This window comes from Rattus norvegicus, chromosome 7 (assembly GCF_036323735.1).
Source record: "Rattus norvegicus strain BN/NHsdMcwi chromosome 7, GRCr8, whole genome shotgun sequence".
Lineage (NCBI taxonomy): Eukaryota > Metazoa > Chordata > Mammalia > Rodentia > Muridae > Rattus > Rattus norvegicus.
Genome location: NC_086025.1, coordinates 44,231,484 through 44,253,206, shown reverse-complemented (window position 1 = coordinate 44,253,206; position 21,723 = coordinate 44,231,484). Strand labels below are relative to the sequence as shown.

The following is a 21,723-nucleotide window of genomic DNA, read 5'->3' as shown; positions in this document are numbered from 1 at the left end:
ACCAGGAGGTCTATGCTACTTACTTTAATGTACATTTTACCTATTAGTGCATGTCTTAGAATATATCCCAAGTGCTTTTATTCCAAGCAGTTTTATTATTTATGACCCAGGCACGACTTCAGATTATTTGGTGAACAATTTTTCTGTAGTTGGTCTGTTTCACTGCCTTTTTTCCCCATGCCTATCATCCTTATTTCATTTTAAAGGCATAATAAAAATTAATTGTGTTAGAAACTATGAACATAAGATGAGCGTATTTGCACTAATGAAACATTGACCTATAAATTTTATGCTACCATGCAGCATTTTTTCCTTAGAAAAATGGTATTTTGAAGTACTTTAAGTATTTTAAAGTGTTTTAAAACACGCTTGAGCTGGGGAATGGCTCAGTGGGTAAGTTGTTGGTCCCATAAGTCTGATGACTCGAGGTCAGATCCCCAGATTCCACCTGACAGGGTGCACCGGGGGAGCACAGGGGTCTGTAATCCTGGAGTTTCTACCTGGAGGTGGGAGGCAGACAGAAGTACTAGAAGCTCACACATCCATGAATCTGGGTAAAGCATCGGTGAACAGCAGGACTTTGTCTCAAATAAAACAGATGGCAAGAATCAACAGCAGAGAGCTTCTTCTGACCTCTGTGCATGTGCTGTTTATGCCTATAGGCACCTATGCACATCTCACATGCTCCCTCGAGATGCTATATCTTATATGCATACATAGGTCTACATTAGGTAGTCAGTTCTTCGGGAGAATTTGCAGATGTACGTCAGGGTTGTGTTTACATCTACATCTACCAGTCCTAGAGCTGACTGGGAGCTGCATGGAGGTTTACCTGTTGGCCGCTGCCAATATTTAAACATCTGTGGCTGTCCTACTTGTCAAACAAGTTAATTTTGCTGTGGTTTTCATGTTCTGTCTGCTACTCATGACTGCATTCAAGAGAGTTTAATAACTATCACCTTTATCTCCGTTCAAGTTTACTACCTTGGAAGGACTCTGGTGACCAGACAAGGATAAAAAAAATTTTTCAGTGCCAAGAAATAAAAGAATAATGGAGGAAGCAGAAGTAGAGGGATGGGGCTGAAATTAAGGCAGGGAAGGAAAGATGTAGATAAGGCTTTTTGTATGGTTTCAGCACTTTTGAAAATTTTGTTCCTACTGTGTAGACTCATCCTCTTCCCTGCCCCAGGGAACAGGTAAGAGAGAGATAGAGCAAGAGTAATACAAATAAGCAAGCAGTTTTCCATCTCTGCTACAATTCTTGCTGGTAAATTGCTGAACTTGCTACATTTTAGCCCCTTAACTCCGAGTCGTACAGATCAATAAGAAATTACATAGCTGCTAAAGAATCCTCCGCAGGAATAGGCTCCGAGTTCATAAGAACCCATAGCAAGAGCTTCTGTAGTTGATGAAATATCTCAGATGGAAACATTCCATCTCTTCTATGATACTAAGACTTCTAAGACTTTCTCCCGGAAAGGAAAAGAACTTTTTTTTTTAAACTATTGTCTTGTTGGTACAGGTGCTTAATCACTTCACTGTTTATTTTCTTTTTTATTTTAAATATTTACATTTCAAATGTTATCCCCCCTTCCTGGTTTCCCCTCTGACAACTCCCTATCCCACTCCCTTCTCCCTGCTTCTATGAGGGTGCTCTCTCACCCACCAACCCACTCCTGCCTCATCGTCTAAGTATTCCCCTATGCTGGGATATTAAGCCGTCACAGGGTGGGGCCTCATGGGTATACCCAGACCCTGACACTGCAAATCTATGTAATGGTAGGTATTTCCCTTCCCTGTGGGGACAGACAAGGTAGCCCAGATAGAATAACATATCCCAGGAACAGCCAACAGGTTTTGGCATAGCCCCTGTTCCAGTTGAAAACCCCACAGGAAGACCAACCTGCACATCTGCTACATATTTGCTCAGAGGCCTAGGTCTAACCCGTGTATGTTCTTTGGTTGGTGGTTCAGACTCTGAGAGTCCCAGGGGTCAGATTAGTTGACTCTGTTGGTCTTACTGTGGAGTTCCTATCCCCTTTGGGGCCTACAATCCTTTCTCCTTTTCCTCCATAAGAATCCTCAAGCTCCATCCACTGTTTGGCTGTGGGTGTCTGTATCAGACTGGGTCAGCTGCAGGGTGGAGCCTCTCAGAGGAGAACATGCTCCTGTCAGTAAGCACAACAGAGTAACATTGATACTGCTAGGGACTGGGGTTTATCCATGGGCCTGGTCTTAAGTTTGGCTGGTTACTGCTTGGCCATTTTACTCAGTCTCTGCTCCATTCCCCATTCCTGCATTTATTGGAGACGATACATTTGTGGTTGAAAGTTATGTGGATGGCTTGGTGACATTATCTCTCTCTTGGGACACATGCCTGGGTACAGGAGGTGGCCTTTTCAGGTTTCAGATCGCCAATGTAGTAAGTCACATCTAAGGTCACCCTCATTGATTCTTGGGTGCCTCCTACATTCCAGGTCTCTCTGTCTCATCCTGGATATGCTCCCTACCTCCTGATCTGTGTTAGTTGAGAATTTCTGTTAATTTTCATGGCCATCTAGCCATCTTTCTTATTCTTCCCCACACCTGATTTTAAACTCCCATTCCCTTCCCCATGCCTTCTGCCTTTCAGTTTCCTCCCTCCATCCACTTCTTATGACTTTTTTCTTCCAAGTGAGATTCAAGCTTATTCACTTGAGTCTTCCTTCTTGTTTAGCTTCTTTGTGTCTGAATAACATGTGTATGTGTTCAACAGTGTGATAGGGAACCTTTGTTTTATGGCTAATATCCACTTACAAGTGAGTATATACCATGCATGTCCTTCTGGAACTGGGTTACCTCACTCAGGATGATCTTTTCTAGTTCCATCCATTTGCATACAGAATTCATGATGTCTTTGTTTGTTTTTTTTTTTTATTAACTTGAGTATTTCTTATATACATTTCGAGTGTTATTCCCTTTCCCGGTTTCCGGGCAAACATCCCCCTCCCCCCTTGCTTTCCTTATGGGTGTTCCCCTCCCAACCCTCCCCCCATTGCTGCCCTCCCCCCATAGACTAGTTCACTGGGGGTTCAGTCTTAGCAGGACCCAGGCAGGGCTTCCCCTTCCACTGGTGCTCTTACTAGGATATTCATTGCTACCTATGAGGTCAGAGTCCAGGGTCAGTCCATGTATAGTCTTTAGGTAGTGGCTTAGTCCCTGGAAGCTCTGGTTGCTTGGCATTGTTGTACATATGGGGTCTCGAGCCCCTTCAAGCTCTTCCAGTTCTTTCTCTGATTCCTTCAACGGGGGTCCTATTCTCAGTTCAGTCGTTTGCTGCTGGCATTCGCCTCTGTATTTGCTGTATTCTGGCTGTGTCTCTCAGGAGCGATCTACATCCGGCTCCTGTCAGTCTGCACTTCTTTGCTTCATCCATCTTGTCTAATTGGGTGGCTGTATATGTATGGGCCACATGTGGGGCAGGCTCTGAATGGGTGTTCCTTCAGTCTCTGTTTTAATCTGTGCCTCTCCCTTCCCTGCCAAGGGTATTCTTTTTCCTCATTTAAAGAAGGAGTGAAGCATTCACATTTTGATCATCCGTCTTGAGTTTCATTTGTTCTAGGCACCTAGGGTAATTCAAGCATTTGGGCTAATAGCCACTTATCAATGAGTGCATACCATGTGTGTTTTTCTGTGATTGGGTTACCTCACTCAGGATGATATTTTCCAGTTCTGACCATTTGCCTACGAATTTCATAAAGTCATTGTTTTTGATAGCTGAGTAATATTCCATTGTGTAGATGTACCACATTTTCTGTATCCATTCCTCTGTTGAAGGGCATCTGGGTTCTTTCCAGCTTCTGGCTATTATAAATAAGGCTGCGATGAACATAGTGAAGCACGTGTCTTTTTTATATGTTGGGGCATCTTTTGGGTATATGCCCAAGAGAGGTATAGCTGGATCCTCAGGCAGATCAATGTCCAATTTTCTGAGGAACCTCCAGACTGATTTCCAGAATGGTTGTACCACTCTGCAATCCCACCAACAATGGAGGAGTGTTCCTCTTTCTCCGCATCCTCGCCAGCATCTGCTGTCACCTGAGTTTTTGATCTTAGCCATTCTCACTGGTGTGAGGTGAAATCTCAGGGTTGTTTTGATTTGCATTTCCCTTATGACTAAAGATGTTGAACATTTCTTTAGGTGTTTCTCAGCCATTCGGCATTCCTCAGCTGTGAATTCTTTGTTTAGCTCTGAACCCCATTTTTTAATAGGGTTATTTGTCTCCCTGCGGTCTAACTACTTGAGTTCTTTGTATAATTTGGATATATGGCCTCTATCTGTTGTAGGATTGGTAAAGATCTTTTCCCAATCTGTTGGTTGCCGTTTTGTCCTAACCACAGTGTCCTTTGCCTTACAAAAGCTTTGCAGTTTTATGAGATCCCATTTGTCGATTCTTGATCTTAGAGCGTAAGCCATTGGTGTTTTGTTCAGGAAATTTTTTCCAGTGCACATGTGTTCCAGATGCTTCCCTAGTTTTTCTTCTATTAGTTTGAGTGTGTCTGGTTTGATGTGGAGGTCCTTGATCCACTTGGACTTAAGCTTTGTACAGGGTGATAAGCATGGATCGATCTGCATTCTTCTACATGTTGCCCTCCAGTTGAACCAGCACCATATGCTGAAAATGCTATCTTTTTTCCATTGGATGGTTTTGGCTCCTTTGTCAAAAATCAAGTGACCATAGGTGTGTGGGTTCATTTCTGGGTCTTCAATTCTATTCCATTGGTCTATCTGTCTGTCTCTGTACCAATACCATGCAGTTTTTATCACTATTGCTCTGTAATATTGCTTGAGTTCAGGGATAGTGATTCCCCCTGAAGTCCTTTTATTGTTGAGGATAGCTTTAGCTATCCTGGGTTTTTTGTTATTCCAGATGAATTTGCAAATTGTTCTGTCTAACTCTTTGAAGAATTGGATTGGTATTTTGATGGGGATTGCATTGAATCTGTAGATTGCTTTTGGTAAAATGGCCATTTTTACTATGTTAATCCTGCCAATCCATGAGCATGGGAGATCTTTCCATCTTCTGAGGTCTTCTTCAATTTCTTTCCTCAGTGTCTTGAAGTTCTTATTGTACAGATCTTTTACTTGCTTGGTTAAAGTCACACCGAGGTACTTTATATTATTTGGGTCTATTATGAAGGGTGCCGTTTCCCTAATTTCTTTCTCGGCTTGTTTCTCTTTTGTATAGAGGAAGGCAACTGATTTATTTGAGTTAATTTTATACCCAGCCACTTTGCTGAAGTTGTTTATCAGCTTTAGTAGTTCTCTGGTGGAACTTTTGGGATCACTTAAATATACTATCATATCATCTGCAAATAGTGATATTTTGACCTCTTCTTTTCCGATCTGTATCCCATTGATCTCCTTTTGTTCTCTGATTGCTCTGGCTAGAACTTCAAGAACTATATTGAATAAGTAGGGAGAGAGTGGGCAGCCTTGTCTAGTCCCTGATTTTAGTGGGATTGCTTCAAGTTTCTCTCCATTTAGTTTAATGTTAGCAACTGGTTTGCTGTATATGGCTTTTACTATGTTTAGGTATGGGCCTTGAATTCCTATTCTTTCCAGGACTTTTATCATGAAGGGGTGTTGAATTTTGTCAAATGCTTTCTCAGCATCTAATGAAATGATCATGTGGTTCTGTTCTTTCAGTTTGTTTATATAATGGATCACGTTGATGGTTTTCCGTATATTAAACCATCCCTGCATGCCTGGGATGAAGCCTACTTGATCATGGTGGATGATTGTTTTGATGTGCTCTTGAATTCGGTTTGCCAGAATTTTATTGAGTATTTTTGCGTCGATATTCATAAGGGAAATTGGTCTGAAGTTCTCTTTCTTTGTTGTGTCTTTGTGTGGTTTAGGTATAAGAGTAATTGTGGCTTCGTAAAAGGTATTCGGTAGTGATCCATCTGTTTCATTTTTGTGGAATAGTTTGGATAATATTGGTATGAGGTCTTCTATGAAGGTTTGATAGAATTCTGCACTAAACCCGTCTGGACCTGGGCTCTTTTTGGTTGGGAGACCTTTAATGACTGCTTCTATTTCCTTAGGAGTTATGTGGTTGTTTAACTGGTTTATCTGTTCCTGATTTAACTTCAGTACCTGGTATCTGTTGTGGAAATTGTCCATTTCCTGAAGATTTTCAAGTTTTGTTGAATATAGGTTTTTATAGTAAGATCTGATGATTTTTTGAATTTCCTCTGAATCTGTAGTTATGTCTCCCTTTTCATTTCTGATTTTGTTAATTTGGACGCACTCTCTGTGTACTCTCGTTAGTCTGGCTAAGGGTTTATCTATCTTGTTGATTTTCTCAAAGAACCAACTTTTGGTTCTGTTGATTCTTTCTATGGTCCTTTTTGTTTCTACTTGGTTGATTTCAGCTCTGAGTTTGATTATTTCCTGCCTTCTACTCCTCCTGGGTGTACTTGCTTCTTTTTGTTCTATAGCTTTTAGGTGTGCTGTCAAGCTGCTGACATATGCTCTTTCCTGTTTCTTTCTGCAGGCACTCAGCGCTATGAGTTTTCCTCTTAGCACAGCTTTCATTGTGTCCCATAAGTTTGGGTATGTTGTACCTTCATTTTCATTAAATTCTAAAAAGTTTTTAATTTCTTTCTTTATTTCTTCCTTGACCAGGTTATCATTGAGTAGAGCATTGTTCAATTTCCAAGTATATGTGGACATTCTTCCTTGATTGTTATTGAAGACCAGTTTTAGGCTGTGGTGGTCCGATAGCACGCATGGGATTATTTCTATCTTTCTGTACCTGTTGAGGCCCGTTTTTTGACCAATTATATGGTCAATTTTGGAGAAAGTACCATGAGGAGTTGAGAAGAAGGTATATCCTTTTGCTTTAGGATAGAATGTTCTATAAATATCCGTTAAGTCCATTTGTGTCATGACTTCTCTTAGTCTGTCTACATCTCTGTTTAATTTCTGTTTCCATGATCTGTCCATTGATGAGAGTGGGGTGTTGAAATCTCCCACTATTATTGTGTGAGGTGCAATGTGTGTTTTGAGCTTTAGTAAGGTTTCTTTTACGTACGTAGGTGCCCTTGTATTTGGGGCATAGATATTTAGGATTGAGAGTTCATCTTGGTGGATTTTTCCTTTGATGACTATGAAGTGTCCTTCCTTATCTTTTTTGATGACTTTTAGTTGAAAATTGATTTTATTTGATATTAGAATGGCTACTCCAGCTTGCTTCTTCTGACCATTTGCTTGGAAAGTTGTTTTCCAGCCTTTCACTCTGAGGTAGTGTCTGTCTTTGTCTCTGAGGTGTGTTTCCTGTAGGCAGCAGAATGCAGGGTCCTCGTTACGTATCCAATTTGTTAATCTATTTCTTTTTATTGGGGAGTTGAGGCCATTGATGTTGAGAGATATTAAGGAATAGTGATTATTGCTTCCCGTTATATTCATATTTGGATGTGAGGTTATGTTTGTGTGCTTTCATTCTCTTTGTTTTGTTGCCAAGACGATTAGTTTCTTGCTTTTTCTAGGGTATAGCTTGCCTCCTTATGTTGGGCTTTACCATTTATTATCCTTTGTAGTGCTGGATTTGTAGAAAGATATTGTGTAAATTTGGTTTTGTCATGGAATATCTTGGTTTCTCCATCTATGTAAATTGAGAGTTTTGCAGGATACAGTAACCTGGGCTGGCATTTGTTTTCTCTTAGGGTCTGTATGACATCAGTCCAGGATCTTCTGGCCTTCATAGTTTCTGGCGAGAAGTCTGGTGTGATTCTGATAGGTCTGCCTTTATATGTTACTTGACCTTTTTCCCTTACTGCTTTTAATATTCTTTCTTTATTTTGTGCGTTTGGTGTTTTGACAATTATGTGACGGGAGGTGTTTTTTTTTCTGGTCCAATCTATTTGGAGTTCTGTAGGCTTCTTGTATGCCTATGGGTATCTCTTTTTTTAGGTTAGGGAAGTTTTCTTCTATGATTTTGTTGAAGATATTTACTGGTCCTTTGAGCTGGGAGTCTTCACTCTCTTCTATACCTATCATCCTTAGGTTTGATCTTCTCATTGAGTCCTGGATTTCCTGTATGTTTTGGACCAGTAGCTTTTTCCGCTTTACATTATCTTTGACAGTTGAATCAATGATTTCTATGGAATCTTCTGCTCCTGAGATTCTCACTTCCATCTCTTGTATTCTGTTGGTGAAGCTTGTATCTACAGCTCCTTGTCTCTTCTTTTGGTTTTCTATATCCAGGGTTGTTTCCATGTGTTCTTTCTTGATTGCTTCTATTTCCATTTTTAATTCCTTCAACTGTTTGATTGTGTTTTTCTGGAATTCTTTCAGGGATTTTTGTGTCTCCTCTCTATGGGCTTCTACTTGTTTATTTATGTTTTCCTGGAATTCTTTCAGGCATTTTTGCGATTTCTTTCTGTAGGCTTCTACTTGTTTATTAATGTTTTCCTGTGTTTCTCTAAGGGAGTTCTTCACGTCTTTCTTGAAGTCCTCCAGCATCATGATCAAATATGATTTTGAAACTAGATCTTGCTTTTCTGGTGTGTTTGGATATTCCATGTTTGTTTTGGTGGGAGAATTGGGCTCCGATGATGCCATGTAGTGTTGGTTTTTGTTGCTTGGGTTCCTGCGCTTGCCTCTCGCCATCAGATTATCTCTAGTGTTACTTTGTTCTGCTATTTCTGACAGTGGCTAGACTGTCCTATAAGCCTGTGTGTCAGGAGTGCTGTAGACCTGTTTTCCTGTTTTCTTTCAGCCAGTTATGGGAACAGAGTGTTCTGCTTTCGGGCGTGTAATTTTTCCTCTCTACCGGTCTTCAGCTGTTCCTGTGGGCCTGTGTCTTGAGTTCACCAGGCAGGTCACTTGCAGCAGAAAAGTTGGTCTTACCTGTGGTCCTGAGGCTCAAGTTCGCTCGCGGGGTGCTGCCCTCGGGCTCTCTGTGGCGGCAGCAACCAGGAAGATGTGCGCAGCCCTTTCCGGGAGCTTCAGTGCATCAGGGTTCCAGATGGCCTTTGGTGTTTTCCTCTGGTGTCCGAGATGTATGTGCAGAGAGCAGTCTCTTCTGGTTTCCCAGGCTTGTCTGCCTCTCTGAAGGTTTAGCTCTCCCTCCCACGGGATTTGGGTGCAGAGAACTGTTTATCCGGTCTGTTTCCTTCAAGTTCGGGCGGTGTCTCAGGCAGGGGTCCTGCCGCTCCTGGGCCCTCCCCCACGGGAGCCCAGAGGCCTTATACAGTTTCCTCTTGGGCCAGGGATGTGGGCAGGGGTGGGCAGTGTTGGTGGTCTCTTCCGCTCTGCAGCCTCAGGAGTGCCCACCTGACCAGGCGGTGAGGTCTCTCTCTCTCACGGGGTCTGGGAGCAGAGAGCTGCTGCAGGCCGGGATCCGCGGGTGTGGGACTTTCTGATGTCTTTGTTTTTAATAGATGAATCGTACTGCTTTGTGCACATGCTCATTTTCTTTATCCATTCTTCAGATTAGGGAGATCTAGGTTGTTTCCACTCTCTGGCTATTATGAATAAAGCTTCTATGGATATAGTTGAGCAAGTGTCTTTGTGCTTTGATGGATCATCTTTTGATATATTCCCAGGAGCGGTATAGCTGGATCTTGAGGTAGACCTTTTCCCAGTTTTCTGAAAAACCTTCCAAATTGATTTCCAAAGTGGTTGTAGAAGTTTGTACTACCACCAGCAATGCAAGAGTGTTCCCCTTGTTCCACATCCTCACAGCATGAGTGATGTCTTGAGTTTTTGATCTTTGCCATTCTGATGTGTATAAGATATAACCTCAGAGTTGTTTTGATTTGCCTTCCTTGATGACTAAAGACTGACCTTTCTCAGCCATTCACAATTCCTATGTTGAGAATTATGTGCTTAGTTCTCTACCCCACTTTTTAATTGGGTCATTTGTTGGTGTTTAACTTCTTGAGTTCTTTGTAAATTTTGGATATTAGCCCTCTGTCATATGTAGGGCTGGTGAAGATCATTTCCCAAACTATAGTTTATTGATTTGTCGTATAGTATATTTGCCTTATAAAAGCTTTGCGGTTTCATGAAGTCCCATGTATCTATTGTTGATCTTAGAGCCTGAGCCATTGGAGTTCTATTTAGGAAATTTCCTCCTGTAACAATGTCTTCTATGATATTTCCCACTTTCTCTTCTATGAGATTCAGTGTATCTTCTTTCATGTTTAGGTCCTTGATCAACTTGGACTTGAGTTTGTGCAGGGTGATAAACATGGATCTATTTTCATTCTACATGTAGACATTCAGTTAGTTCAACAGCAATTGTTAATGATGCTTTAACTTTTCCACTGCAAGCTTTTGGCTTTATCAAAAATTAAGTGTCACTAGGTGTGTTAGTTTATTTCTGGATCTTCAATTCGATTCCATTGATCAATGTGTCTGTCTCTGAACCATGACTCTGCCATTTTTGTAACTATTGCTCTGTAGTACAGCTTGAGATCAGAGATGATGATTCCTCCCGAAATCCTTTTATTGTTCAGCACTGTTTTGGCTGGCTTCATTTTTTCCCATATGAATTGCTCTTTCAAGGTTTATAAAAAGTAGTGTTGAAATTTTGATGGGGATTACATTGAATCTGTAGATTGCTTTTGGTAAGATGGCCATTTTCACTGTTAATCCTACTTCTTGATGAGCATGGGAGATCTTTCCATCTTCTGATGTCTTCTTCATTTTCTTTCTTCAGGGACTTGAAGTTCTTGTCTTTCTTCACCTGCTTTGTTATAGTTATATAACACATATATAATAAAACCATCCCTGCATCCCTGAGATGAAACCTTATTGATGGACGATGTCTTTGATGTGTTCCTGGATTTGATGTTTATTGGGTATTCTGCATCAATGTTCATAAGAGAAGTCAGTCTGAAATTCTCTTTTTTTTGTTGAGTCTTTGTGTGGTTTAGTTATTAGGGTGGCTGTGGCCTTGTAGAGCAAGTTTAGCAGTGTTTCTTCTGTTTCTGTTTTGTGAAATAGTTTGAGGAGTATTGATATTAACTCTTCTTTAAAAGTCTGGTAGAATTATGCACTAAAACCATCTGGCCTTAGGCACTTTTTAAATTGGTCTACTTCTAATGACTGCCTTTATTTCTTCAGGGGTTATAGGGCTGTTTAAATAGATTACTTGATCCTGATTTAACTTTTATAAGTGAAATGGCTAACTTATAATGGCTTTGTTCTTTTGTGTAGCATAACTTTAACTATTGATTAATTTCTACAATAAATTTGTAAGCATCATGCCAAGAAGTAGTCATTATAGAGAAATAGAAACATTTTCAAAGTTTAAATTTATCTTCTATGTTTTAATTTTGCATTACTACTTAGTTGTATAGCCCAGGCCTTTACTTTTCATAATATCTAGACATTGCATTTTCCCATCTAAAATTTTCTCCATTAATGTTAATAAATAATTCCTTGATACAATGCAAAAACACTAAGATAACACTTACATATGCCATTACTTATGGAGAATTCTACTTCATGCCTAACTAGAAGCTTCACCCTTACTGACTAGTGTGCACAGTATTGGTATTGGAGGGTACTCTGAATGATACTGGAGAAAAAAATGTAACCATCGATATCAACAGCTATAAATTCTATGACCTAAAACAGTAACCTGCCTAAAAGACAAACTGATGTAATAGCAGAATAAAGGCTTTGGGACTGACCAATCATTTAATGATTTCTTTGAAGGCCTATTTCATGACATGGAGCCCATACTCAACACTGCTAATACGGCCAAGAACTTGATACTGGATATGTCATGGGCCGAGAGTAAAGACTAATGTTATTATTCTGTTACAGAAATATAGCAGCAACATGATTCCTAATGGCGCGCTGCTATATCTACAGATGAATGTCTCGCTCCACCCCCAGCAAAGGAGATTCTTCTTGCACTGGTGGCAATTAACACAGAGACCCACTACTGGGAAATATGCAGAGAGTGAGGAAATTGGAGTACTTAGTCCTAAATAGGATACCTTCTTCGAACCCATACTTTAGAGTTTCAGCAGTCTATGTCTAAAGGGGAGGGAAAGATTTTAAGAGCTAGAGGTAGTAGATGACTCCAAGGAAATAGCATCTTCCTGACCTAGAAGGACTGATACACATATGACTCATGGAGACTGTAGCAATATACACAAGACATACACAGGTTCAAAACAGATGTGGGGTCCCAGCAGTGAGAGGTGGAGATGCACACAGGGTTACACACCTAACCGAGAAGCTATCTGCAATTGATATCTACGGGCAAAGGGAACCTCATTTTTCTCCAATGGAGTCTACTCTACTGGGTTTATCAACCACAATACAGAGCAGGCTGCATGCTTACAAGTAGTTGGGCACCACAAAATGAACTCACTTGTGTTTTTGAAGATGCTTTACTTCGTTTTTCTTTGTTTTGACATTTGTGTTTTTGTCTCAGTCTTTTGCTTCATTATTTTGATTTTTGCTGTTGTGGGTTTATTTGTGTGTGTGTGTGTGTGTGTGTGTGTGTGTTTCTTATTATTATGTTGTTTTCTAAATTAATATTTGAATGACAGACCAAAAGAGAAAACATAAAACTGGGTGGGGAAGAAGGTTGAGAGGAGTTGGGGGTAAAGCATGATCTAAACATAGTATCTGAGTGAAATTCAAGGAAAAAAATCAAATTAATAAACAGCCTTTAATGAACATCAGGCAAAGTACTAGGTTTCACACATTGATGCTTCTTAAGATAAAGGACAAAGGAAAATGAAATATACTTAAGAGCTCGAGAATCCCAGAATAAGAAGTGGCTTACCTTGCTGGGATTTCTCCTCAAAATTGACTTTAAAATCTGATCACGTTTGTTTCTCTTATTTCCATAAACTATTGTCTCCATTTTTCAAATGTGGCATAAGGGCTAATGGTTACATCTCACATATTTTGAGTAACAGTTAAAATAGTTTTACAAGTCCCAGTTTAAACAAAAAGGAAACCCAGAATACGAAAACTGATATCATAAAACTTTTTTTCAAATGAATTAAATTAAAATAAAATGCTGTGTCAGGTGTTGTGAAGAGAAGCTTTTCAAACATCATAGTTGAAAGCATTGCTGGCATCACATAGCTTTCTCTACTGTAATACGTGAAAAAATAGAGTATACAAAAGAAACTGGATGATGTCTCCTTTTCAAAAGAGTGGAAGGCTTTTAGGAACAGTCATTAATACCCATACATTAAATTCCTCGACCATCATCAAAACACCCAACTCATTTTTACTGAAACTAATAAGCAAAGGGAGATAGGACAGAGTTCATTAATTTGGATTTGGTGACTAAGTGTGTATTAAATGGTTATTGGACAAGAGGTTCATAATTTCTAATACTCCCAAGGTGAACAAGAGAGCCATCTGTATGTCAATTGCATCATACAACATAGAAATTGGCGCTCAAATGTCAATAAATCTGCACCTGATATTTGCCAAGAGACCAGGTATCGTTGGTACATATAATATGTTCCACAGTTTGACGCCTGTGTTTCATTGGCGGAGCCTGAGGAGCGCAGCCAGAATAGGAGCTACAGCAAAGTCAGTGTGTTTTTATTTATTTTTTCTTTTTCATCTCCTGAATCATATATATGCCTTATAATTGCACAATGATACCAAAAGTGTACAACTAAGAGAACATCCATTAATTAGGGCATGTTTAGCCCATTGAGTAGGATAATGTTTTGAAGAAAACAACTCAGAGATGCTTTGAAGGGCACATGACTTTTAAATTATTGTTTTTACTCAGTAGGCATTTGCTAGCTCCTTTCAAGGGCCATGTCTTTTGGCACTAATGACTGCTAATATTTATAATGGTGAAATAAACAGTTCTAATTATTATATTTAGCATTCATTCTTCTCTTGGTGACTCATGTGTCTACGTTTCAAATATCCTCTGTTGGGTTTGGGTAGTTTCCAAAGTTAAGGGAAGGCACTGGCAACAGATTTGTGAAAATGTAGTAATGCCTTGATTTGGCCCTAAATGTAACATAAAACACACCTGTTAGCCTTAAGGCTAACTCATCAGGATTCATTGTTCAGAGTTCTGGAGATCATCATTAACATATTGCTCAACTCCCATATTGTTCTGTGTGATTCCCACTTAGCAGTGTAATTAGGTCTCAATTAGAAGGTAACTTTGTTTCCTCTAAGCAGCACATTGTCATAATCATAAGGAATGGATGTTCTGTTGGTCTATATCTTAAACAGATAACTTCCCTTGGCTTTTTGTTAAATTTAATTTAATTTGCATTTAGTTTGAGCAGTTTCAATTTTTGTTCTGTTAATGCATTTGAAAATGTAATATTGATACTATAATGTAATATTGCCACTAAAATTGTATTATATGACTGTGATATTGTATGTTTGCATATGCTAGTAAGGATGTCATAGAATAATGTTTTTCTATAAATAGTAATGCTAAACACATATGCTCTGGGGTTTCTATTAGAGAATTAAAAGAAATAACAATTGAAATACAATTATATATGAGTCAATGTAACTTGTAGCTCACAGAATACTGAGTGATTTAAATCTGTAATGTTTATGGGAGATTGTATGAAGACAGTAAACCTTTTAACATTTTTCGAAGATGTTAACTTCATTTTCCCCTCTTTTTAAGGGTGTAGTTAGACCCACTGGGGGATATGCTGTAATGTTGAACTGGACAATGTCTTCCATATATGGACTTAAACCTGGAGAGGTAACCATGATTTCACATTTATAGCACATGGCATTTTGCTGACTAAGACAAATATTTTATCATCATTTTAAATTTGTTTTAGGTATGGTGGGCAGCTTCTGACTTAGGCTGGGTTGTCGGACATTCCTATATTTGCTATGGTCCTCTTCTACATGGAAACACAACAGTTTTATATGAGGTAAGAAAATAGAAGTGATATTGTATACAGGACCCTTATTTTACTGATTGTTCTTTATGAGTATGCCTGGATAGTACTGGTGAAAGGTGGATGTCACTGCATTTCCTTTTGACAGGAGGGATTCTGGATTAATATTTTTGAGATGAATGGGTAGCCCCATTGCTCAACCAGGGACCATGCCTATCCACTGGATATAGTCGCTACAGTTTCTATCTCCCTGTTGTTGAATATTTTGGCTAATGTCCTCCTATTTGGGTCCTGGAATCTGGGACTTCCTAGTGGCTACCCCAAGTTCCCCCTCCCCCACTGCTAAAGAAAACACAGGGACAAAGAGTGGAGCAGAAACTGAAGGAAAGGCCATCAAGAGACTGCCGCATCCCATCTGCAGACACCAAACCCAGACACTATTGCTGATGCCAAGAAGTGATTACTGGCAGGAGCCTGATATGGATGTCCTCTGAGAGGCTCTGTCATAGTCTGACCAATACAGATGTAGATGCATGCAGCCAAATATCAGACTGAGCATGTGGGCCTTAATGGAGAAGTTAGGGCAAGGACTGTAGGAGCTGAAGAGGTTTGCAACCCCATAGGAAGAACAATATCAACCAAACAGATCCCCCAAAGATCTCAGGGACTAAATCACCAACCAAATAGTACACATGGGGGGAGCAATAGCTCCAGATGGATATGTAACAAAGGATTGCCTTATTGAGCATCAGTGGGAGGGTAGCCCTTTGGTCCTGTGGAGGCTTGATGCCCTAGTGTAGGGGAATATCAGGGTGGGAGGTGGGAGGGAGTGGATGAGCAGGTGGGGGAGTATCTTCATAGAAGCAGGGGGAGGGGAGGATGGCATAGGGGATTTCTGGAGGGGAAACCAGAAAAGGGGATAACATTTGAAAAGTAGATAAAGAAAATAACCAATAAAAAGGAAAATAAAAAGAAAGACGGATGGCAACAGGAAGAACTGCTATAGATTCTTTAGAAGTTATTTCAAAAGGGAAACAAACATGAAGAAAATAACCACCACCTGCTCTTATGGTGTTAATGAAAAAATGAATAGAAACAAAATTTTGGAGAAAATACAATATCAAACATAAAACCTATGCCAGGAGAGTTGTAAATGTTATTTACAAAGTGATGCGGATTTAAAATCCTAAGAAAGCATTATCATGAAATGAACAAAATATATTCACATCTTGTTTTTCTAGAGAATCAGTGGATTTACAAAAAAATATTTTGTCTATCTTAGTTACATATTTTCCATGGTTTCTAATTACAACTCTGAATGTAAAAAGAGAAAGAAATCTAGAGTGATTAGACTCAAGAGTTGAATGGTTAATGGCTTGAAAACTCTGTTATAGTAATTATTGTCGCCCTGAAATAAGGTTTCTATATTTGTATTGGAGAATTCCTCTTAGGGGCTTCCTTTCTGTAGCTCTATCAGCCTCTTACATGAAGACGGATCAACATACTCAACAACATACAGTGGTTCACAACCTGTCGATCATGACCCCCACAAATTATCCGAAAACACAGGTATTTACATTACAATTCATATCAGCAGCAAAATTACCATTCTGAAGTAGCAACAAAAGTAATTTTATGATTGGGGTCACCACATCACGAGAAAGTGTATTAAAGGACTCAGCATTAGAAAGACTGAGAACCATTGAGTTAGAAGTTGGACTTTTGGGTAGAGCTCTTGGGTACCATATCTGATGACCTGTGTTCAACCTGCAGAACACACATGGAGAGAAATGACTCCTCCTTCAGGTGGTCCTCTGACTACATCCATAGCATGATACAAGCATTGATATCTGTGTGCACTCAGAAAGAAGTAAATGTAGTTTTTAAGACTTTTGAAACATCTGGGTGTGTGTGGTAACTAATATAGTATCGTATTTAATATGATACTGGATTTTCTGGGAAATCTAACTAGATGGAAAATATAGAAATCTTTACATATTCCTATTTAAATTGAAACATAATGAAGAGGACCAAGAGAAATGCCTCAGTGGTCGAGAGGGCTTAATGCTTTTGCACAGAATTGGAGTTTGCTTTTCCAGCATGCATGGCAGGCAAGAGACAAAAGCTTCTAACTCCAGCTTATACACTCCAGTGTATAAGTCCTCTGGTATTTATTACCTTCTTCTGTCTTTCTCAGGCACATGCAATACACAAGTGCACATATACATTCTTTTCCTCTCTCTCTCTCTCTCTCTCTCTCTCTCTCTCTCTCTCTCTCTCTCCCCTCTCCTTCTTCCTTCCCCCTCTCACTCACACATACACGAGTAAAAAATAAAAAAAATATTAAAATATTTTAAAACCTTACCATAGAGATGAAATTGGAAGACTTTCAGGTGTCTATAGCTTTTGCCACAAATTTTCCCATGTGACCACCTCTCACGCAAGCAAGATATTGATAATGTTGCTTTAAAAATGTTCACCCTATTAGTTTGAGTGTATCTGGTTTGATGTGGAGGTCATTGACCCACTTGCCAGAATACAGCAAACACAGAGGCGTATGCCAGCAGCAAACGACTGAACTGAGAATAGGACCCCCGTTGAAGGAATCAGAGAAAGAACTGGAAGAGCTTGAAGGGGCTCGAGACCCCATATGTACAACAATGCCAAGCAACCAGAGCTTCCAGGGACTAAGCCACTACCTAAAGACATACATGGACTGACCCTGGACTCTGACCTCATAGGTAGCAATGAATATCCTAGTAAGAGCACCAGTGGAAGGGGAAGCCCTGGGTCCTGCTAAGACTGAACCCCCAGTGAACTAGATTGTTGAGGGGAGGGCGACAAGGGGGGGAGGATGGGGAGGGGAACACCCATAAAGAAGGGGAGGGGGGAGGGGGATGTTTGCCCGGAAACCGGGAAAGGGAATAACACTCGAAATGTATATAAGAAATACTCAAGTTAATAAAAAAAAATGTTCACCCTATGCAGTGGCATGATCTTAATTTTCTACACTTGAATTTTTTCCAGTTCATATGTGTAATGGAGAAAGTAATTGCATAACCTCCCAGAAAAAGATGGAGAAATTGCCAGTAGTTGAAACAAAATGATTAATGTGAATAGTCTACAAGTATCTTTGGATGGTTGAATAGCTACTATGTATGAATAGCTACTGTATTTTATAACAGTTTGCTAAGACCTTCTTAATACAATTAAGGGACATAGTTTAGGGATAATCAGGCACAAATTAAATATCTGACAATGTAGCAGTCTCTCACAGGTTGATAAGGAAAATCAGACCAATAAGTGGGGCATGTAGGGAAAAGTATCCGATCATTGAGATATTTTGTTATATTAAGGGTTGTCGACTCAACAATTGTACAGAGAAAGAAATGTGAGGCCATTGTCTACCTTCATGAAATTCTCCTGCACACTCCACCACTGTAAAACTCCCATCGTTTTTTAGTTGGCTAGTTTTCTGTCTCTGAAAAAAATATAATAGACTTTGAAGCAAGTGTTACTGCATCTCTCACTATTCTTGCAGTGTTTTTATATCCTGTACACTTGATAGACATTTAGAGTTTGTAATATAACACATGAAACAATCTTGACACATTTGCTCCATACTAACGTTCCTGCAACACATCAAGTGTTTTTTGTTTTATTAAGTCAGCCCTCTTGAGGAAAACAAAATAAATCCTAACACCAAATGCTTACTTTGAAATGTGACACTGCCTATTCAAATGTGACAAAGAAGAATTCATTTTAAGCTTTCTTGGTTCTTACCGTGACCTCAGAGTTGAAATGCCTAGAATATGAATATCTGAGTTTGAATTGGCTTTCTACTTGTTTTGTTTGTTTATTTAAAACATGAGCTAACACTACCAAGAGAGCTTGGCTGTTTAGTTTATCTGGGAATGATGGTCTCGAAAACAGAATAGAGATTCTATAAACATTTGTTGTGTGGCTGACAAGACATATTTTACATCTTTGTAAATTTTCTGTATCTTTTTTGTCCTCCTTATTTATAATGTCTTAAGTTATTTTTTTCTGACCTCAAAACAAAAACTCTTTCTTTCATTTTTTTTTACCATTTCAAAAGTTATGTGCTGACTTTTGGACTTTTATTTTCTTCTATACAACCTAGATTCTCTGAAATAAAACAGCCCTTTCCAAAGCACTTTGGTTTCCTACTCCTCCCATGCCTCATCACATTGTAATCTGGCTTCAGTCTGTATCACTTCACAGAAGTGTCTGTTATCAGACATCACTACTGACGTCATAAGTGGCAGAGTCAAAGACCTTCGCTGTTTTGCTTCTGTCTGTAGACATCTGCTATCATCACCTATATCTTTTTTCATTCTGATTTATTTTCCCTATGTAGACAAGTTATTTTGCCTAGTGTGCTTTTCCTTGGTCTTCCTCAATAGAAAAGTGCCTTTTGCTTGCTTGTTTTGCTTTTGGTCTATGCATATGTGTAAACCAATGGATTTATTGAAGTTACTGACAGTATTATGGGTGGGAAGTTAATGATAGGAGTACAGGAGACAAAAGGCATAACAAAAGCGCACATCCGCACATGACTGACAAGATTTGGCGTGCCTTACGTGACTTGCCTGCACGTCAGCTGGTCAGAGAGTTTCCCATCAGAATTCTCTTCTGCTTTTTGCTCCTTTTCTCTGATATTGTATATATTTATTTAAAACATACTTTTCATGCACTATGTTCTCATCATGGTTCTCTCTCTCCAACTCCTCTCAGACCCTCTCACAAACTAACAAACCAGAATAGGAACAAACTATGCCACAGAAAAAGCACAGGAAACACATACATCCAAAGACACATACATTAGTACACCCCATAAGAATACAAAACCAGAAACCACCAGATAGATACAAAAGACCTGTTGTGGGGGAAGGAAAGCCTAGACAAATCATTAGGAGACAAAAATTTTCCAAAGTTACCATTGAGCTCATTTTGTATTGCCAGTCTACTGTTGGTTATGGTCTCTGCCCATTTGTGTTCTTTGTTTACCCAGTAGCTTGTACTGTATTAGGATTCCATATGAACCCTCAAGTGGCCCCTAGCTTTAAATGTCCCTACTTTTATTGCCTCCCTTGAAACCCTCTTCCCTCCCAACCACTGCTGAATTCTATTGTTTATATCCTCCAAATCATTTTTTTAAAGATGGAAGATAGGAACTGTCATTTTATTTATATTCTTTTTATTTCGAACACATTAATGTAGGATCAAAAATGTAATGACTGAGAAACTAATGAAATACTCTTAGTTACATTAATGTTCACTCTCTTAAAAGCTACAATATTTTCTTTATTTAGATTTTATTTAATCTTTTTTTTTACACTCCAGATTTTATCCCCTTCCTAGTCCATCCTGAGTGTTCCACATCCCATACCTCCTCCCACCCCCGCCCCCACTCAGGTCTCCATGAAGGTGACCCCACTCTACCCACCCCACCAGATCTCTCCACTCCCTGAGGCATACAGTCTCTTGAGAGTTAGGTGCATTTTCTCTGACTGAACCCAGATCCTGCAGTCCTCTGCTGTATATGTGTTGGGAGCCTCATATCAGCATGGTTGATGGTCCAGTGTCTGAGAGATCTCGGGAGTCCAGGTTAATTGAGTCTGCTGGTCCTCCTACAGGGTGGCCTACTTCTCAGCTTCTTCCAGGTTTTCCCTAATTCAACTACAGGGGTCATCAGCTTCTGTCCAATGGTTTGGTACAAATATCTGCATCTGACTGCTTGTTGGGTCTTTTGGAGGGCAATCATGATAGGTCCTTTCTGTGAGCACTCTATAGCCTCAGTAATAGTGTCAGGCTTTGGGGCCTGCCCATGAGCTGGATCCCACTTTGGGCCTTGTAATTGGACCTTCTTTTCATGTTCTTCTCCATTTTTGTCTCTTACATTCTTTTGGACAGAAACAATTATGGGTTGGAGGTTTTGACTGTGGGATGGCAACCCCATCTCTCACTAGGTCTTTCTTCTGGAGGTGGGCTCAACAAGTTCCCTCTCCCCACTATAGGGCACTTCATCTAAGGTCTCTCCCTTTGACTCCTGAGATTTTTCTCACCTCCCAGGTCTGTGGTACATTCTGGAGGGTTCCCCTGACCTCCTACCTCCTGAGGTTGCCTATTTCCATTCTTTCTGTTGGCCCTCAGGGCTTCAGTCCTTTCCTCCCACCCAATACCTGATCATGTCTCCCTCTTCCCAGCCATAGCTATCTATTCTGTTTGCCCTTCCTATGGAGATTCATCCTCCATCCTCCAGGATCTTACTTTTTACCTAACCTCTGTGGTTATACAGATTGTAGCCTGGTTATCAAAGAATTTAACAGCTAAGATCCACATGCAAGTGAATACATAGCATATCTGTATTTAGGTCTGTGTTACTTCACTCAGGATGGAATTTTCTGTCACCATTTAGTAACATATTTCTTTCATTTTAAATAGCTTACTAATTTTCCATTGTGTAAATGTACCAAGCTTTCTTTATCCACTCGTCTGTTGAAAGGCATCTAGGCCTGTTTTTAATTTCTGTCTATAGTCAATATGTGTTATCAACTGTCTTGGCATTAGGATGGAGAATCCTTTGGGTATATGCCTAAGAGGTACTTGGAGAAGGTTTTTTATCTGAGACATCTCAGTTTGAATCATATCATCTCTTGAAAATTGTCTCTGTCTCTGTGCCTTTTATGTAGTATAGTTGCCTATTGAACAGCATCTACTGCCGAACTGGCCACACTGTACTACGGTGACCTAATCAGTTTTGCAAAGGCATGGGGCAATCAAAGCATAGTCTTCCAGTTCAGTATATGGTGTGCATTA

The 21,723-nt window shown here is 39.7% G+C and overlaps 1 protein-coding gene across 5 annotated transcripts in view; it reads left to right on the top strand.

The window, feature by feature from the left end:
* Positions 1 to 21,723, top strand: part of Acss3 (acyl-CoA synthetase short-chain family member 3) — a 208,983-nt gene that overhangs the window by 83,501 nt on the left and 103,759 nt on the right. For all 5 annotated transcript variants that reach the window (NM_001414941.1, XM_039079107.2, XM_006241303.5 and 2 more), the window contains exons 6-7: positions 14,655 to 14,735; positions 14,818 to 14,913. In NM_001414941.1, coding sequence (NP_001401870.1) covers positions 14,655 to 14,735; positions 14,818 to 14,913 — 177 coding nt within the window. The remainder of the gene's footprint in view (positions 1 to 14,654; positions 14,736 to 14,817; positions 14,914 to 21,723) is intronic.